Genomic DNA, 16,309 nt, shown 5'->3' with positions numbered 1-16,309 from the left:
ACATTTCATGGCTACCGACACCTGTTTCAGTTTTTGTGAATTTTCTAGCATAAAGAGGTAAGTCTGGGAAAAAAAACCTAACCATGTTTCTAAGTTCACTGTAAAGTATCTCTGGGTAAATATTATAAAGGTTTTTAATTTTCTGACCATGTGCCACATTTTTTGATTTTCACTCTGTCAATTCAAACGTTTGCTCGTGATTGATTTTGTTATTATTCTGAAAATTGTCTATTGCACCTTTACTCTGGTGCAATGTCTCACTATCAACATTATTGTCCTCTGTCACACTAACACTGATTAACAATAGTGATACTGTCAACCAATCAAATCTCCAAACTTTCTTTGTTTACATAATTTATAAATACAACAAAAGTAATATACTGATAACATGCTGGTGTATCCATATAAAGTAAAAATGAAATCAAGTAGTGGTGGTTATTTCTTCATACACTGCTAAGTACTGTTGTACATTGTACACAGTGTCAATACCTGCTAAACACGGTAACATATACAGTATTTTGGGATGTCACAAGCACACCCACTTAAGGGCTACATGTATTTGTTTTCTTCGTTTTGTCTTCTTTAGTGTTATTTACTTCTTCATTGATGTCAATACACGTAAGATAAACACTCACCTTTCAAGTTGCTTCTCCTCGGAGATGATAACAGCAGTTGTATTAGACTCTCAGGTACTTGTTATTGCTGAATTGAATCAATAATACCATCCACCAGATAAACCACTACTTACTTGATGTGTGGTTGATTGTGTTCACACCAATCTACTTGGCATGACTAATCTGGTAGAAAGCATGAAATTTAGCCAGCTACTGGGAAAATAACTGTTCTATCCAAAAGAAACCTGTTCATGCTGTTGAGTCAGGTATCAAAACACCTGCAGCTGATGGAATGGAACTGAACTGGAGTTCAGAATATTCTGAAACTCAGCTGCAAAGAAGAAAAAAACATATGAATTAATTATACTTTCATTTTGATTGGTTCTTACTTATGATTGCCGCCCAGTTAGCCCAATGGATAGTGCAATGGACTGTTGTGCGGGAGGTCGAGGGTTCTTCAGCCCCAGCCAGACCAATACTCAAGGTCTTAAAATAATTGAGAAGAATTTGCTACCTTTCTATAGGCGGATTCATGCCGACGTCATTGTTTACATTTTTGCTCATTTGCATACGGCTTCGCGTAAAGAAGGAAGCATGTTAGATACAAATTGACTTCAGGCAGCTAAAGAGCTAGTAAAACCTTAGTACATGGTGAAATTTTTAGCTCTTTGGGTGTAATATTCAAGGAGAAATAGTCCATCAAAAACTGCAAAATTTCTGGGTGGCAAAAGCGCTAATGAGCTCACACATTCTATGTAGAATTTTGAGTTTTTAAACCCATGCTGCACAAAAAGTATTCAATGCATCAGACTCATATTCATTGGCCGAGTTAATCGTACTTTGACCTTTTGATATTCAGAACTGATTTATTTTTAGCTCCATCAGAAACTGAATTGCTTATGCTAATGAGGCAAATATTGTAAACAAGGATTCCCCTATAACATCAAGAAATGGTTAGATATTCTAGTCTTCTCGGATATGGACGAATAAATGGAGGTCCCGTCTCCTGCAGGGTTGGGGGTAGGAGACGTTAATTTCAAACACACGGGATTACTATGTGATGGATGCCCTTCCCTGGGTGGGATGGGTGGGTTTACTGGGCCTGCATTAACTGGCCCAAGCTGTTGTGGTATTCCTGCCTGTGGTGAATCTAATAAATTAAATCTATTTGAGAACAAACCCATAGATGATGACACCGCTTAAACCCTTTAACCCCTAAGAAGGATCAGCAGTTTTTTTCTCCTTACAATAACACCCCTGGGTCACACATTAAGATCAGGAGAAGCAAGGAAATGATCAACAACTGGAAAAAGCTCTAAATTGTTCAACAAACTCTTCTTGTCACATCTTAAAAATGTAAACAGAACAGTATGGAGTTACAGTGTTAATGGTTAACAGATTTTTGCTTTGTGATAAAAAAAACCAAATAGATTCCATTTGCCTTGGGTCTATACAGTAATAGATCACAGAAGATGACAAAACATAGGAAGTATGTCAGTAACACACTTGGCTGCACCACTAATTTTTGTTCTTTTTGCATTTTGATGTCACCTGCGATCTATTACCAAACAGACAAAAGGCAACACAAAATTTATTTATTGTGCAGATTAACCATTGTTTATATCTAACGGTTAAATATGCATACACCATAAAAGAATAACAAGTGAGTTGTTCAGATAGTAAGTTTAAATTGTAACTTTTTGTTTTTTTGCTCCTGAACATATCGATTTGCCACTAAAACAGGCTCTCACTTCTGAGTCATTTGTCAAAACAAAAGCTCCACTATATAGTGCCAATTAAAAATATTACAGTAACTGTACACGATTAAAAACGTTACTAACAAATACACTTTATATTTAACAAGATACATTTACATGAACAATCCATTCAAATATAAAAATTTTGCACACAAAATTCCAAAAGAAAAACATAGATTTATACAATTAATTTTATGGAGACAAGGAGAATTATTGCAACCTGACCTGGCTGACAATGCCACTGAAAATTGAATGTTTGCAACTATAATCTAAGGGTTAGTAAATTAAAGCTAGCAGGCAATCTACATGCATCAAACATTTTCGCAGTGTTGTTTTTTAAGGATACTATAGACCTTCATGGGTTTCCTTTGTAAAAAAAATTCTCAACATGCTATTTAAAAGTATAACCAACATGAAATATAATTATATCAGTGGAAAGGTTACCAAATGCACTATTTGGCAAAAATTATTTTGTTTTAGCTTGATAAATTACAATAATTGTAAACCAACTGGGGTGCAACAATCTGAAATGGACGATGGTTCTTTGAGCAAATTAATCACATTATTATAAAATCTCACTGCACAACTTCCACACAATTTGAATCCGGTTGCCTTGCAATTTACTTGTCAAGTTTACTGATCAAAACTATACTGATACACATTATGTGACAGAGCCCATTGTGGGAAATCCATTTTGAAAAAACCGAATCCCCCTACACCATTTAATGTTGGCTGGTATAACATCATGCTGGTTTACAGCGAAGTGTCAGCAGGGTCTTAAAAACTTTTTTGCATTGCAAGTAAAGATCGAGAACACTTTTTTAATCACTGAGATTTACTGGCAACCAAATTATTGCTTCATCTGGCAACTCAATCACAATTGTTTAATTGACGCTAATGGCACCTGTAAGTAAAAATGAATTCTACACCCTAGCTTAGTTAACAATGAAATAAAAACAGAACTAGGTGATCATTTCAAAGTAGCTCAGATTAGTAACAAGAAGCTTGTAGGGATTGGAAAAGACAATGTTCTTTACTATAGTCTCAAGTCCACAAGTAAAATTTAAATTTATCCCAGGGGTAAGTTAAAATAGAACAAACATCTCACAGGGGTTTGAGGGTGACAGAAATTAAAAGTTTCAAACCGAGTGCTCTTCAGTGTCAGAGCAACTATATTTAAATTAGCAACTACAGCAGTAAATGGTAAAAATTAGAATATAGCACTTTTAATTAATTGCCAACAATATCAAAATTAACTTGAAGAAAAAGACGACTTATTCGTAAACCGCTGGGATATAGGAAGCTGGGCAAAGTCATGATCGCAAATGCATGTCACATTAAAAAATCCTCTAGAAGCATTCACGATATTCCAGAATTATCTTGGCTTTAGCCATTCAGTTCACTGGAATAAAGTCTAATTCTCCAGGCCGAGATGTTTTTCAATGTGGTAATTTAAGTTTTAATATTTGCAAACTGTTGTTGATGACCATATCCAAATACATTTAAATTGATGTCTTGAATGGACGCAGTTATACCGATGAAATCGAAAGTCATCTATTTTTCAAAAAATAGTCTCAAGTAAATGAAATAAAACAAATAGACAACCAAACAGCAATGAGATACTGGGAAAACAAAGAATTCATAGGTGCAGTTTCCTATAAATAACCAGGAACATGATGAGATAAGCAACTTTCACATTCATGAAAAAGCAATGCAAAGGTTGCTAATCTAAAATGAGCATATTTATTATACAACTGTTGTAAATGCCAATCTCCAAAGCTCACCTAAGCAGCCATAAAACTGTGCCATATTATTCGCACATACATGACTATGAAACCTTGGACATCCAGTAAAACAATCTAATAAATGCATGCTCGCTTATGTTAGCAGACAACAACCTTACCTCCGTAACTTTCCTCTCTACTCGACGACTGCAAATGTTGGTGTTTAATGAAACTGAGCAACAGCTGCTGTACAACTTCGACTTGGTGAAATGTCCTTTACATAAAGAACTGTTTTTCAACTTCAGAGCTGAGATGAAAGAAGGAAACACAAGGATTCTTTAGCTGAAACTTTACTCCACTGGACTGTTGATTTCACACGGAAACTGCCCAGCTAGTGCATTCCACTCATGCAAGTCAGTCACGTGATAAGATAATCTTTAGCGCAAGACGGAAGTGATGAATGTTCTAAAAATATGTCTCATTGTTACTTGTGGTAGTAACAGTTTTGCCGAAAATTCCACAGATGGCCCTTTAAGTCATAAAAAGAAAGAGAAATATCCAGCGAAATACTGGAGTTTAAGCATTCCGTGACTGTCTGAGGACATGTTGAATATGCGTACCAAGGCACGGCCATAATAGCCAATTTCCGAATTACCCTTGGCCTCATTTTTAAAACGAGTCCTGGTGCTCATCCTTTCATATGATTATAAGTATTCATTCACATGCAAATGAAACTCATTTTAACAAGAATGGCAGAGCACCAGGCCTCGTCCTGAAAAAGAGGCCAAGGGTAATTCGGAAATGGGCTATTGTCTAGACATAATTACCTCTAAGCTCTCTAGTTAGGAAACTAGTGTAATTTTGAACAACATTTTCCATTTCGGACAAGAGATAGAGCTTATCTCCGTCATCTGTTGCAGTATCTCAGAAAACCAATCAGACATTCCACAAAACATGCGCTAACGTCTACATCACATCAGATAAAGCACATCAAGTTGGGCGAAGTGAATGTAAGAGAACGAGAATCAGGCGATACACCCTTTTGTCTGAACATATGTCTGGTTAAAATTAAAGGGAAGCAAGAGAGAAAATACTGTAGCCCTTTGATAGTAATTTGATACAACAAGAAGCCGTCTGCGATTTACTATGAAAGATTGTTTGTTTGTTTGTTTTGTGTAGGTTCCTTTCAATTTTTTTTTCTTTTTAATACAAAATGGAGAGGTCAACTTATTAGATAGATAGATAGTTTAGATAGTTTAGTTTAACAACAACAAACATATGAAACATAGTTTAGTTTATTAGAATATCGAACATGGCAGTCCGTAGACTGAATTGCGTTACAATTACTTAGAACTAGGAATAAATACAATTGAAATTATAATAAAACCACAAATGCCAAAAACTCTCTATATATGAATATGTACAAAACTAGTCTAAAAAAAAATTTTATGTACACATACTTGGAATAAAAGTGTTCTTAAAACGATTTGCATGTGTACGGGGCATGGCATAAGCGCTGGACTGTCTTAGATTATATCTGTGTTCTCTCTTAGGAGGTAAGACAGGCACGAGTTTGTGATCCGGGCATGACGTGATAGACTCGATAAGCTTGCTACACAGAGCCACGCGTCTCGCGTGCAAGGTTACTAAGTCGAACCTGTCCAAACATTCGAAATATGAGGCATAAGGACAAATGATGGAGAGCGCTCTCTTTTGCACTCGTTCAATGTCGTCACTAAGATACTGTGGGAGCGCGTGATGGAAAACTAGCGCACAGTACTCTAAAACAGATCTTATCACGGTGCAATAAAAATTTATAATGTCGCTCAGTGGAACGTTTGCGAACAATAAAATACAGGCGCTTGTTCGCTTTCTTAATGCACTCTGAAATATGTTCGTTCCATTTCTGAAATCTGAGCTAATAGTGACTCCTAGGATTTTTACACTGCTTGATACTGACAGTTCCTTGCCATTAATCACAATTGGTAGAAAATTGTGAGTGTTCCTTTTAAAGTCAATGCGCATCTCCTTGCATTTATCCGCGTTCAGTTCCATCCTATTTTCGATCGACCACGCCTCAACAGCGGAAACTGCGCTTTGTACATCACTTGTCAAACCTCGCGGTATCGTTTGGGCGATAGTCGTGTCGTCTACATACTTCCAAGTGAGCGCGTCCACCTCAAGATCGTTGATCATTAATAAGGACAACCAGGGACCAAGCTTGGTCCCCTGTGGTACCCCGGCGGGGACTGAGCCCCACTCTGACCTGCAGTCTGATGACAACCTGACACGTTGTTTCCTGTCTGACAGAAAATCCAGCACCCAGACGCGAACCCACCGTGGCATGTCCAAGGCTTTGATCTTTCTGGCCAGCAAATTGTGATCAATAAGATCAAAAGACTTACGATAGTCGAAAAATACCACTCTAACAGCTGCGCCTGTGGCATCAGTGGCTTGTGACCAGTTTTGTACCATGGAATTTATTGTTTCGCACTTTTGTACCATGGAAATTATTGTTTCGCACTTTTCAAACTTTTAGTTTGAAACAGCACAGAGTTCCTACCTCTTACAGAGAGGCTAGTTTGGGGCTTATAGTCAGATTTGTTTTGTTGTTGTTTACAGGTAAATGGGTCTATAACAAAGGGGAGGTTATAAGTTGGGGGGGGGGGGGGCTTATCAGCCGCTATTTACACGCGGTAGTACATCTGCAGGATATTGATGATCACGCTCCGATTTAACGAGCAAACATTCGAGACAATCATCCACCTTGGATTTATCAATCAATTCAAAAGAAAATTCTTGTCTCAGGTTCATTTCCATTGAAAAGTTTGCTGATCTTTAACAAATAAAAATTTGGAAAAATTACTAATAACAGCAAAATAAGGTCACAGCAATAAAACAAAAATCAACCATGCATTTCTGCGACAAAGCAGCATCTGATCTCCTCAGCTTCGCTCTGCTGTTTCCTTCTGGAAGAATCTGAGGCCTCTTTAATAAAACGGCAAGTCAAGTGGCCGTTCTTTAATTGGGAATGTTAGTGTAGTTCTGTTCACATATGCGATCTTCAGTAACGATTTCTCCATTTCACCATTAATTAATTGATGAAGTAGTCTTGACCTTGACATGTACACGGGTGTTATCAACATACAAAAGAAAACACCCACTCTTGATTTTTATTTTCTCCTTGTTAGTGAGGCACAGGTTTACCAAACTCTTCTGATTTAACGATGGAGTAGTGTTGACCTACCTGTGGATGACGAGTGTTATCAACATACAAAAGAAAACACCCACTTTTGAATTTTATTTTCTCCCTGTTAGAGAGGCACAGGCTTACTAAACTCTTCTGATCTAACTTGAACGTTGTAAATCTGCTGGTTCCAATGGCAAACCTAACCAACTCATCACAAATCGTCTAAACTCATGGAGATGTTCTCTTACATGTAACTCAACCAAAACCAGAGTAAAAAGCTTTATTTCCACTTTTAGTAATTTAATTAGTAATTTGGTATGTCTGTTTAGTTCATCTATATTTTGACTACGCTTTAAATTTAGTTGTATCCTATTAACAAAAACTGAACTGATTGACTGGTTCACCTTGACAACACTGAGGACTTTCTAATTTGCTTCATCCTTGGGGAGAAGGGTTTTGAAAATTGGTTCGCGGGATATCAAGGTCTTGATTAAATTTTAATACTTCGAGAAGCAAGCACATCAAAGCATTTCGTGAATATACAGGGAAAAAAAGCAAGAGGGTGTGGCCACCTTTCCGTCGTCTCCTCAGACTCGCTGAGTTATGATCTCTAAACCAGCTCCTTGTTTAATCAAACAGGTTTTCAAGGAACGATGAATGGAAAATGCAGGTCACACCCAAAAAGTAGCTGAAAGCATTTTGGGTTTCTTCCCCTGGCTTCGTAGCCATGAAACTACCTCCGTCCACCTTTTAGAAATGAGGAATTTATGAAAACATCAACACGTACAGAAGTCTGGTCAACAGTTAAGGTTTCTCTGCCGAGGAGAGAAAAGTGCAAGGTCTTGTTGAAAAGGATCCCGAGCTCACTCCTAAGCACAACCTCAACGATGGGTTGAACTAGTTACTGGTGGAAGAAAAGCTTATTGTGTTAGGTCTCCATTTAACTTCATCTCTCTTGAGAGAGCAACACCTAACTTGTCCAAAATTTCCTCAAAGACCGGTCCTTTAAGTTGAAGTTAATTTTCCATCCTTCGATGACCCACTCTATTTGCAGGTCTGGCTGACCTAGTTGGAGTTTACGTGAAGGCCATTAACACCCTCCTGGAGTGATTCCCCATGTCCAGTCAGCCTATGACATAGTTATAGCTGATAACAACACACGCAGCCATGCATGTCTTCATGTTCATACGCGGATGGATCTTCACATCGGTAACATCTGTAGTGTAGCGTTTGCGGCGACCACAAATCTAGATTCTCAAGTTTAAAGAGGGCGTCGCTCCAAGACGCGGTCAACGAGGCGTTTGTGGACTATTTTACAGATCGAGATAACAAACCAAAGTTGACCGTTTGTACGAGTCTTTACTCTTGAAAGGCAATCGACCACGGACCACAATCATCGATGAAAATCACAATCAATCTCACAATCGATCAATCTATGGATCGTAAGCTGAAACAATAATACAACAAGTTCTGTTAATCTATGAAATTTCGTTGAATACATAATCAAAGAATCGCGTATAAAAAGCTGTGCCCCAACGCCAATAACGAGATTCAAATGACAAAGAACAACACAAATAAAACAGTACAAAAGTTTCGAAACAAAATACAAGAATTTTGGTGGCTGGTTAACAACCCATTGTTCTTATCTAAATTGTGGACGTTCACTTGCATTTGGTACAATTTTGGCCATACAACGGAATATCTCTTCGTGCATTGTCGCCCAACACTGAAAAAACTAGACCAGAAATGGGCAAAGTTGCAGAGGTACTGATATAACGGTTCTGCTTGTGCGAAAGGTTGAGAAAACGAAAGGGCGAAAGTTTACCAAGACTGCTCAAAAACTTAAGAAGAACTGATTTAAGGGACGCTAAACTCGCCTTTTTTATGCGCGTAGTGACGCTGAAAGGTCTACTTACAAAACCGATAGGGATACAGAAAAACAGATATACATCGTGTTGGGGGGTTAGCAATTCGCTTGACTTTTAACAAGAAGTACCAAGACTCTGGACTCTTCTCTTTTTACTGTTTCCTACTACAACGTTTCAGGTCTTTTCTTCTCCTACAACTACTTTTTAGCGAGGAGTGTCCACGTATTAAATACAAAAATCGCAGACATGTCTGGGTTAGCTGACCGTGGGAGTTTCCATAGTGTATCCGTTGTTTTGCAAAGAGGGAAATTGGGTGGCTCGCTCCGAAGTACTTGGCGAGCACCAAGGAACCAATCAAACGCCAATCATCGAGCTGCGCACGAGAATCGCGCGCAAAAACAGGATCTTCGGTGTGGGTAAACCTCATTATTCTCAACCATAACAAGCGAATAAATGTCTAGCACGGTAAGAAGGAAATCCGCGAACTGAGCCAAGTTCGAGCATACACTAAAAATAAAAGATCAAAACTATAAATCTAGCAAAACAACACCTAGGCGCAAAAGGCAAGGCGTAACAAAACAAAACGCTTAACTGGAAAATTCTCAAAATAAAATCTTCCAATTTTATCTCACAACAATTGTAATCAGTAAGTATCTAAGATCATGCTGATATTAGTGAACTAATCAAACAATCAATTTAAAAATGAGCCTGCTGTCTAGTGTCCTTAACATGTAGCAAGGCATTTCGTAGACTCTACAGCACTAAACAGATCAGAAACTGTACTTGACCAAGCAATTGGTCAGTTAGAGGCTGAAACAATCGGAATATCCTCCATTACAACCGAGAGGTACCTGAACGAACCGGTTGTGAGGAGGTATTACTCAAATATGCCTCATTCAGCGCTTTAGAATAAAAATAATTCAGATGAACCTTGTCAAAATAAGTCCATTTTTTTCCCAGTATCAGTTTGTGTGTATGTATGAGAGTTTCGATATTCCTGAGATAGAAGTCTAACAAAACCAACTCTAATTACTCCACTGATATTTTCGTATCTTTGTGATACATTTAAAAAGCTGCTGAGTAAAAGGTCCGAAATCGAACGCGGTGAAAATTATGAGTTGTGCCATAGTTAGTGCCTTTGCACAACTCTGGTTGTGCAAAGGCATTTTCAGGAAAGAGAATAACATTGGTTAATTTTTCCTAGCGTCTCAAAACTTTCCTTAAGTTTTGCTAACGCCTGTTGTTACACAATTTCTGATGACCAATATATTTGAGCATATTTTGCACCAGATGGAGGCTGCAGCTTGTTCATTTCATGGAAGGACCTAACTTGGATTAGTAAGCGATAAATATATATAAATATTTGTCCATAAAACCTTGAATGCCTAAAAATAACAGTTACAGCGCTTCCCAGCTTTCTTTGATTGACTTAGTCAGGAAAAATCTTTAATAATTCCAATTTTTCATGACCAAGTTAACTATAGAAACAGCCAAAACTGTTCAGTTACAGTTTGTGAACACACACGTAAAACATGGCTAGGTTAGGGTTAGGGTTAGGCAGTCTGACCTGAACTTTTTCTTGTAAATAGATGGAAATGCTGCAGGAAAAACAGGAGGAGGAAAAAAAGACTCCGTGAATAGATGGAATCTGAAGTAGCGAGTCCAACGACAAGAAATGGAGAACATGGTCAAGGCGAGAATGATGCAAGCTGAAAAACAAAGACGAAATTTCATTCAAGAAAACCAAACATGCAACTAACGACTTGCGCTAATGTAGAGATCAAATAAAGGCATAGAGAAGACAGTGGAGAGCTTGAGACAACAGCTGCTACTCAATCAGAGCCGACAACAGTAAGTTGAAAACCCAGGATTCGTTGATAGAGCGCTGCACATGATACCAGTCTTGGGTGGGGTCGCTAGCACCCTATCGAAGAGTAGAGTCATGTAAGGCCTCTCAAGTTATCCCTTATCAAGAATACTCATTCGATTTATCTATGGCTGCATAATATCCGTTTCCGGTTTGACGTAATTGGTGACAAATTAACAAACTTAAAAATATGGAATCCCTTGTATGTCAATTGACATTTCATTGATTTCAAAGATAAACTGAAAATAGTGTGTTGTTCATGATAACGATTGGACTGTAAAGAAACTTGAAAGTCACCTAAAATAAAATAATTTCAAAAGACACTAATCGGGTCTTCTGATTATTTCTAGCAAGTGTACACAAATTCCCCTTTTGGGGGAATTAAGCCCGAAACCTAAGGAGCTATTGTAAACCCTATGTACGAGGGTGTGACAACTACTTTGAATATCACGCTTGCTTTAGTGGCGCTCGAGCGAAGAGAAAAGGGAGATAAAAGAAGAGAAGACAGAGACTACTCACACTCTTTTGATTTTCTCTCTCCTCTCTCTCTCTTACTCCTTTTTCTTTTCCTTTTTTTGCTTGTTTCTTCGCCTCAAAACTTGACAGACTTAGCGCCACAGCGGTAGAGAGGAATGGATGCTAATGCCAAGAGTCAGTGACTCGTGCTGCCTGCTGATCGAATATTTCAGCGTAGGACAATTAAAGACGGGCGGCTTGTGGGAAGAGATACCAAAACGTTGTTTATAGGAAAAACACAAAGCAAAACCCGATCAACAACAAAGCATCAGTAACAACATTTAAAAGGTGGGTTCGTGGAGCGCATAATGCGTATATATTCTACAATTCAGGCCGTCAAATTCAGCTATAAATTATAGGGAAACGAGGCAAAATAAACCCACGAAAATTTACAGGCTTTTACTCGTACCATAGGGGTACCCGTGTCCAAGTATATTCTCTTGAATTCAAAATCCAGCAACAAATATTATTCAGCGCGAAATGTGTTTAACTGTAAAATAACTAATTCAATAAATTTGCTATCGCCGGGGCCCGAGCAACAAGGATAGACGTGGTACCTATTGTCTCTGTCAAACACTCTCACACCATCTAAACTTTACAGTAAATGGTTTGAACCCGGGGGTAACATGTGAAGGTGTAGTCTGATCGTCCGGGTGAGTGTAGTCCTGAGAAGGACTGTTGTCGGTGGCAGTGACTGACGTTTCGACAACCTGTGCGGAAGTCATCATCAGAGTGAGGTGAAGTCATCATCATTCTTGACTCTGATGATAACTTCCGCACAGGTTGTCGAAACGTCAGTCACTGCCACCGACAACAGTCCTTCTCAGGACTACACTCACCCGGACGATCAGACTACACCTTCACATCTAAACTTTCTTTGGCAATTGAGACAATGTTAATTAATAAATCAATAAAAGTAAGAGTACAATAATGAAAACATTTATTAAAGTAGGCCGAGCTAAATTACTATTTACAAAACAAGCATTGAAGCATGTAACACCAAGTATCGACTTAAACATTTCTGATCGCAACCGATTTTCTAAAAATTTTCATTTTCAAGCATCAACAATGTAAGGCTTAAAAACAAGCCTACTTGATTGAACATCGCTGCCTGTGAACAGATCTAAGCTCAATATATCATTCTTCCGCTCCGTCTCACAAGTCCGTATTTCCTGTGAAGAGAAAATAATATTTGTCAGCTAGCGATCAAGCTTCTGCCAGGGTATCACAGTTAGTGGAGACGATCGAAATATTGGGTAAGTGATAAATGGAGTCTGGGAAGGAAGAGTAGCTACTCAAATGTTTCAGCTCTCCTGCTTTGACCGTCTCCAAAGAAGGAGAGTCTGGTACAGACTACTCAACGCGACTTTCTTTCTTTGCGCCAAAAGGTCATAGGTAGGATCAATGCCCACCGTTTTTCAAACTAATGACCTGAGAGATTCGTTTAGCGTTCTGATTTGCCAGAACACTGGTTTAAGTCACAGCTAACTTGAACACTTAAAAAAGCCAGTCAGAAAGAAGAGTGACCAAATTACATTATCATGACAATCTCAATAGAGAATATTGTATACACTGCATTCTGATTTGCTTGTCATGCAGATTTCAGATTAAATCTTCGTTACCTCGCTGCCACAACACACGACTTGAGAACAGCCAAATTATTCTAAATAATAATTACTACTCTGCTCGTATTCGATATATCAGTTCCCATAGAAACCTTTTTCCAAGCGCTCACTCAACACCATTATCATCATCGTCGTCGTCATCATCATCCTCCTTCTCCTGCTCATCATCATCAACATCACCATAGTTATCGTCATCATCCTCATCGTCCTCCTCCTCATCATCGTCATCACCACAGTTATCGTCAGAGTCATCGTCAAATTCATCATCATCATCATCATCATCATCATCAGCACCTGGCTCTTTTCTGAACCTTATTCCTTTTTCTTTCAGCTCAACTGTTGTAAGAGGTCGATAGATGATCTCCTCCCCCCCTGAAGATTCCCACTCCTATGACAAGAAAAAAAGGAAAAAGGCAACAATATCAACCACAGCACCATTTATATTTGTAACACTCAACTTGCATTTTCAAGCAAGTTAAATAGTTAAAGTGCACCTAAACCCAAAAAATTTTTTTCGCTCAACGAAGTAACCGTATTTTTTAGAGTATTTCTGTTAAAATTTTTTTTATTTCCTCAAATCTTCATTTTTCTGCGCCCGGTCAAAATACGGAAAATCAGCCGCCATCTTGCCCCACGACTGAGTTTAAAGAGGAATGGCTCTAGCGGGTAATGTGACGTCAAATCGAGAACACGAAAGTCTGCATTTCACACATTTTCACTTGTTTGGGAAGGTTGTAGTCGATATTGTCCGAAAATATGCCGACTAAGTGTGTTGTAGAAAGATGTGGCAACGTGCGAAATTTGCAAGAGAGTATCGCGCTTCATACATTCCTCATACAACACACTTAGTCGGCATATTTTAACTCTAGATGTTCATTTTTGATGATCTGGGGTTCTCGTTGTTATGTTTTTCTCAGCTTTACAAGAAGCATAGAGTTTTCCTTTCAATGTAACCTTACTATTCTGACAAAACTCCGTGTTTGAAGTAAATGCGAGACACCCAGTAAATAATAATGATAAAAAACAAAACAAAACAAATCAAAACCAAGTTCAAGGTTCACACTTGTGCTCCGCTCAACTAACGCCTCCTAACCTATCATTTCATCCCACACAAGTTAATTGTCTGCTTTTCTCTTTTTTTTTTTAGATGAGAAGGACAATGCAGCATTTCCGTATTCCTCGAAGGAAATAATAACGCCCACTTTCCACAAGAAAGACAACACGAGCAGCGAATAATTATAAGGTAGGCAGATCTTTTGTTCTAGTGATGGTAGTAAGAGTTTCACATCAAAAAGTTGTTTACGTTCAGCGATGTCACAGAAACTTGGGAGGCAGCGTAAAGTGTACACAGAATCAACTCCACGGTGTGTGGTAAATTGAAGTTTAAAACTTATTTTGTTAGGATTTACGGGAGACCAAGCAGAAACAAACATAGGATAGCAAGTTTAACAACTTCATTATCAACAATGTTGTTCTTTAATTTTTCTTCAAAAATGAGCTTATTCGACGCAGGAGACCGATAGGCCTTGATTTCTGACAGAGTTACAAAACATGAGCAGAGTAACCAAAAGAGAAAAGAATCCAACTGACAAATAAGAATAAGGAAACCATTCAAGAGCGAATAAATTATAACACAGTGCCGAGTTTGACTAATGGTCGCGTGTCGCGGGTCGCGCCTTTTAAAATGATTTGTTTTGTTTTTTAGTTGTTTATTGGCGGGTTCTCAAATAAAAACCCAAATAAACACATCCCACAAAAACAACACAAGCCTAAAAATTTCAAAAATTAAAATCCTAATTACCCAAAGAAATTTTGACAGAGAAAAAGTCTCACAATTCATCTATTCTTCTCTCCCTCATGTAAGGCGTAACTACAGAAGATTTCTCTTTCAATATTACGTCAAAAACAAAGGCTAATCAAATGAACTCACAAAGTTTATCAAAAAATATCACCAAGCCTCGTTCCATTATGACAACTTCATGTACTATACTGGACACTACCAACAGAAAACATGTAGTACTCAAGTCTTGAAAGCTAAATTTGTTTCTTTCTTTATTCAATTTTCAAAATATTTTTCCGCAAAACATATCCAAACAAGCAAAGATGTAACGGAAACATGGAAAGCAGCGTGAGGTGTACACAGAATCCGTTTTACTGTCTGCCAAACTGAGGTTAAAAAATATCATTGCTCAGGATTATTTAATGGACGATTGCAAGACCAAGTTGAGACAGAGACTTACGAGATTCACTCAAGAAAAATTCATTATTTGCAATGTTTGTCTTTGTATTTTTCAAAACAAAATAGTGTTATCATGGAGACCTAGGAGACCAGGAGGCTCTACGAGCAACTGACAGAATTACTCAACACGAGCAAATAATCCAAAGAAGAAAAGAATCCAACTGATAAATAAGTATAAGGAAACCATTTAAGTCCCAGTAAATTATAACACCGTACCAGTTTCGTTAAAGAAGACAATCATTACACCTTCAACTTTTGTTGAATTATTTCCTATCATCGGCACAAACCTTTAAGTCGTGAAGATATGACAATAGAATCAACGCGACTTTCACTTAAAAAAACCAATTCGGATTTTAAAAAAGGAAAAAATCCCTTTTCTTTGCTCATTTATATTTTTTGGGGCTCACGCTCCCTGATAGCAAAAGCGAATAAATGCCTGCATAGAATGTAGGGAACAACTTCACCCAAATAAAAGCATCCCACAATAATAACAGAAGCCGAACAATTTCAAAATTCAAAATTGATCCGAGGAGCTTGGTCAGACAAATATTCTCACAACTCGTCTATTTTTTTCTCTCTCAAGTAAGGCGTAACTACACAAGCAAAGCAAAGGTCAATCGAATGAACTCCCAAAGTTTTTAATTATTGTGTAAGCAGGAAATATCAAGTCATTTGGAAGTCCCTAAATTTAATCTTCGTAATTTTTTTTCTTCAAATCATCTTTGAACAAGCTACGCATGAGCCATAAAAGTACTTAACGTGGGTTTGTTACGGTCTCCGTCTACAACATTGGCTCCTAACGTCGCAAAATAGAAAGAGAAAATTCTGAAAACAGTGACTGTTCCTGAAGACTGTATTCTTTCTCACGAAAAATAATCTGATTAATTGAGTTCAAAGCAAGTTATTGGA

At 37.9% G+C, this 16,309-nt stretch overlaps 2 protein-coding genes across 6 annotated transcripts in view; both read right to left on the bottom strand.

Annotated features, from left to right (window-relative positions):
* LOC148735902 (uncharacterized) overlaps positions 1–16,309 on the bottom strand; it is a 48,710-nt gene that overhangs the window by 12,807 nt on the left and 19,594 nt on the right. Inside the window, exons 1-2 of one of the 2 annotated variants that reach the window (XM_088753251.1) lie at positions 4,275–4,496; positions 636–945 (exon numbers count right to left, since the gene is read on the bottom strand). The gene's annotated coding sequence lies outside the window, so the exon portion shown is untranslated. Of the gene's footprint in view, positions 1–635; positions 946–4,274; positions 4,497–16,309 lie in introns of those variants that run through there. The other variant, XM_088753252.1, reaches the window with a different exon arrangement.
* LOC148735895 (NLR family CARD domain-containing protein 4-like) overlaps positions 12,460–16,309 on the bottom strand; it is a 105,966-nt gene continuing 102,116 nt past the window's right edge. For all 4 annotated transcript variants that reach the window (XM_088753228.1, XM_088753229.1, XM_088753231.1 and 1 more), the window contains 2 exons: positions 13,254–13,549; positions 12,460–12,708 (listed from right to left, as the gene is read on the bottom strand). In XM_088753228.1, the coding sequence (XP_088609354.1) occupies positions 13,268–13,549 (282 nt within the window). In that variant the 3' untranslated portion in view covers positions 12,460–12,708; positions 13,254–13,267. The remainder of the gene's footprint in view (positions 12,709–13,253; positions 13,550–16,309) is intronic.

The sequence above is a fragment of the Stylophora pistillata genome, chromosome 3 (assembly GCF_964205215.1).
Source record: "Stylophora pistillata chromosome 3, jaStyPist1.2, whole genome shotgun sequence".
NCBI classification, from domain to species: Eukaryota; Metazoa; Cnidaria; class Anthozoa; order Scleractinia; family Pocilloporidae; genus Stylophora; species Stylophora pistillata.
Note: the sequence above shows the minus strand (reverse complement) of the source record. Positions and strands in the feature narration are given on the sequence as shown.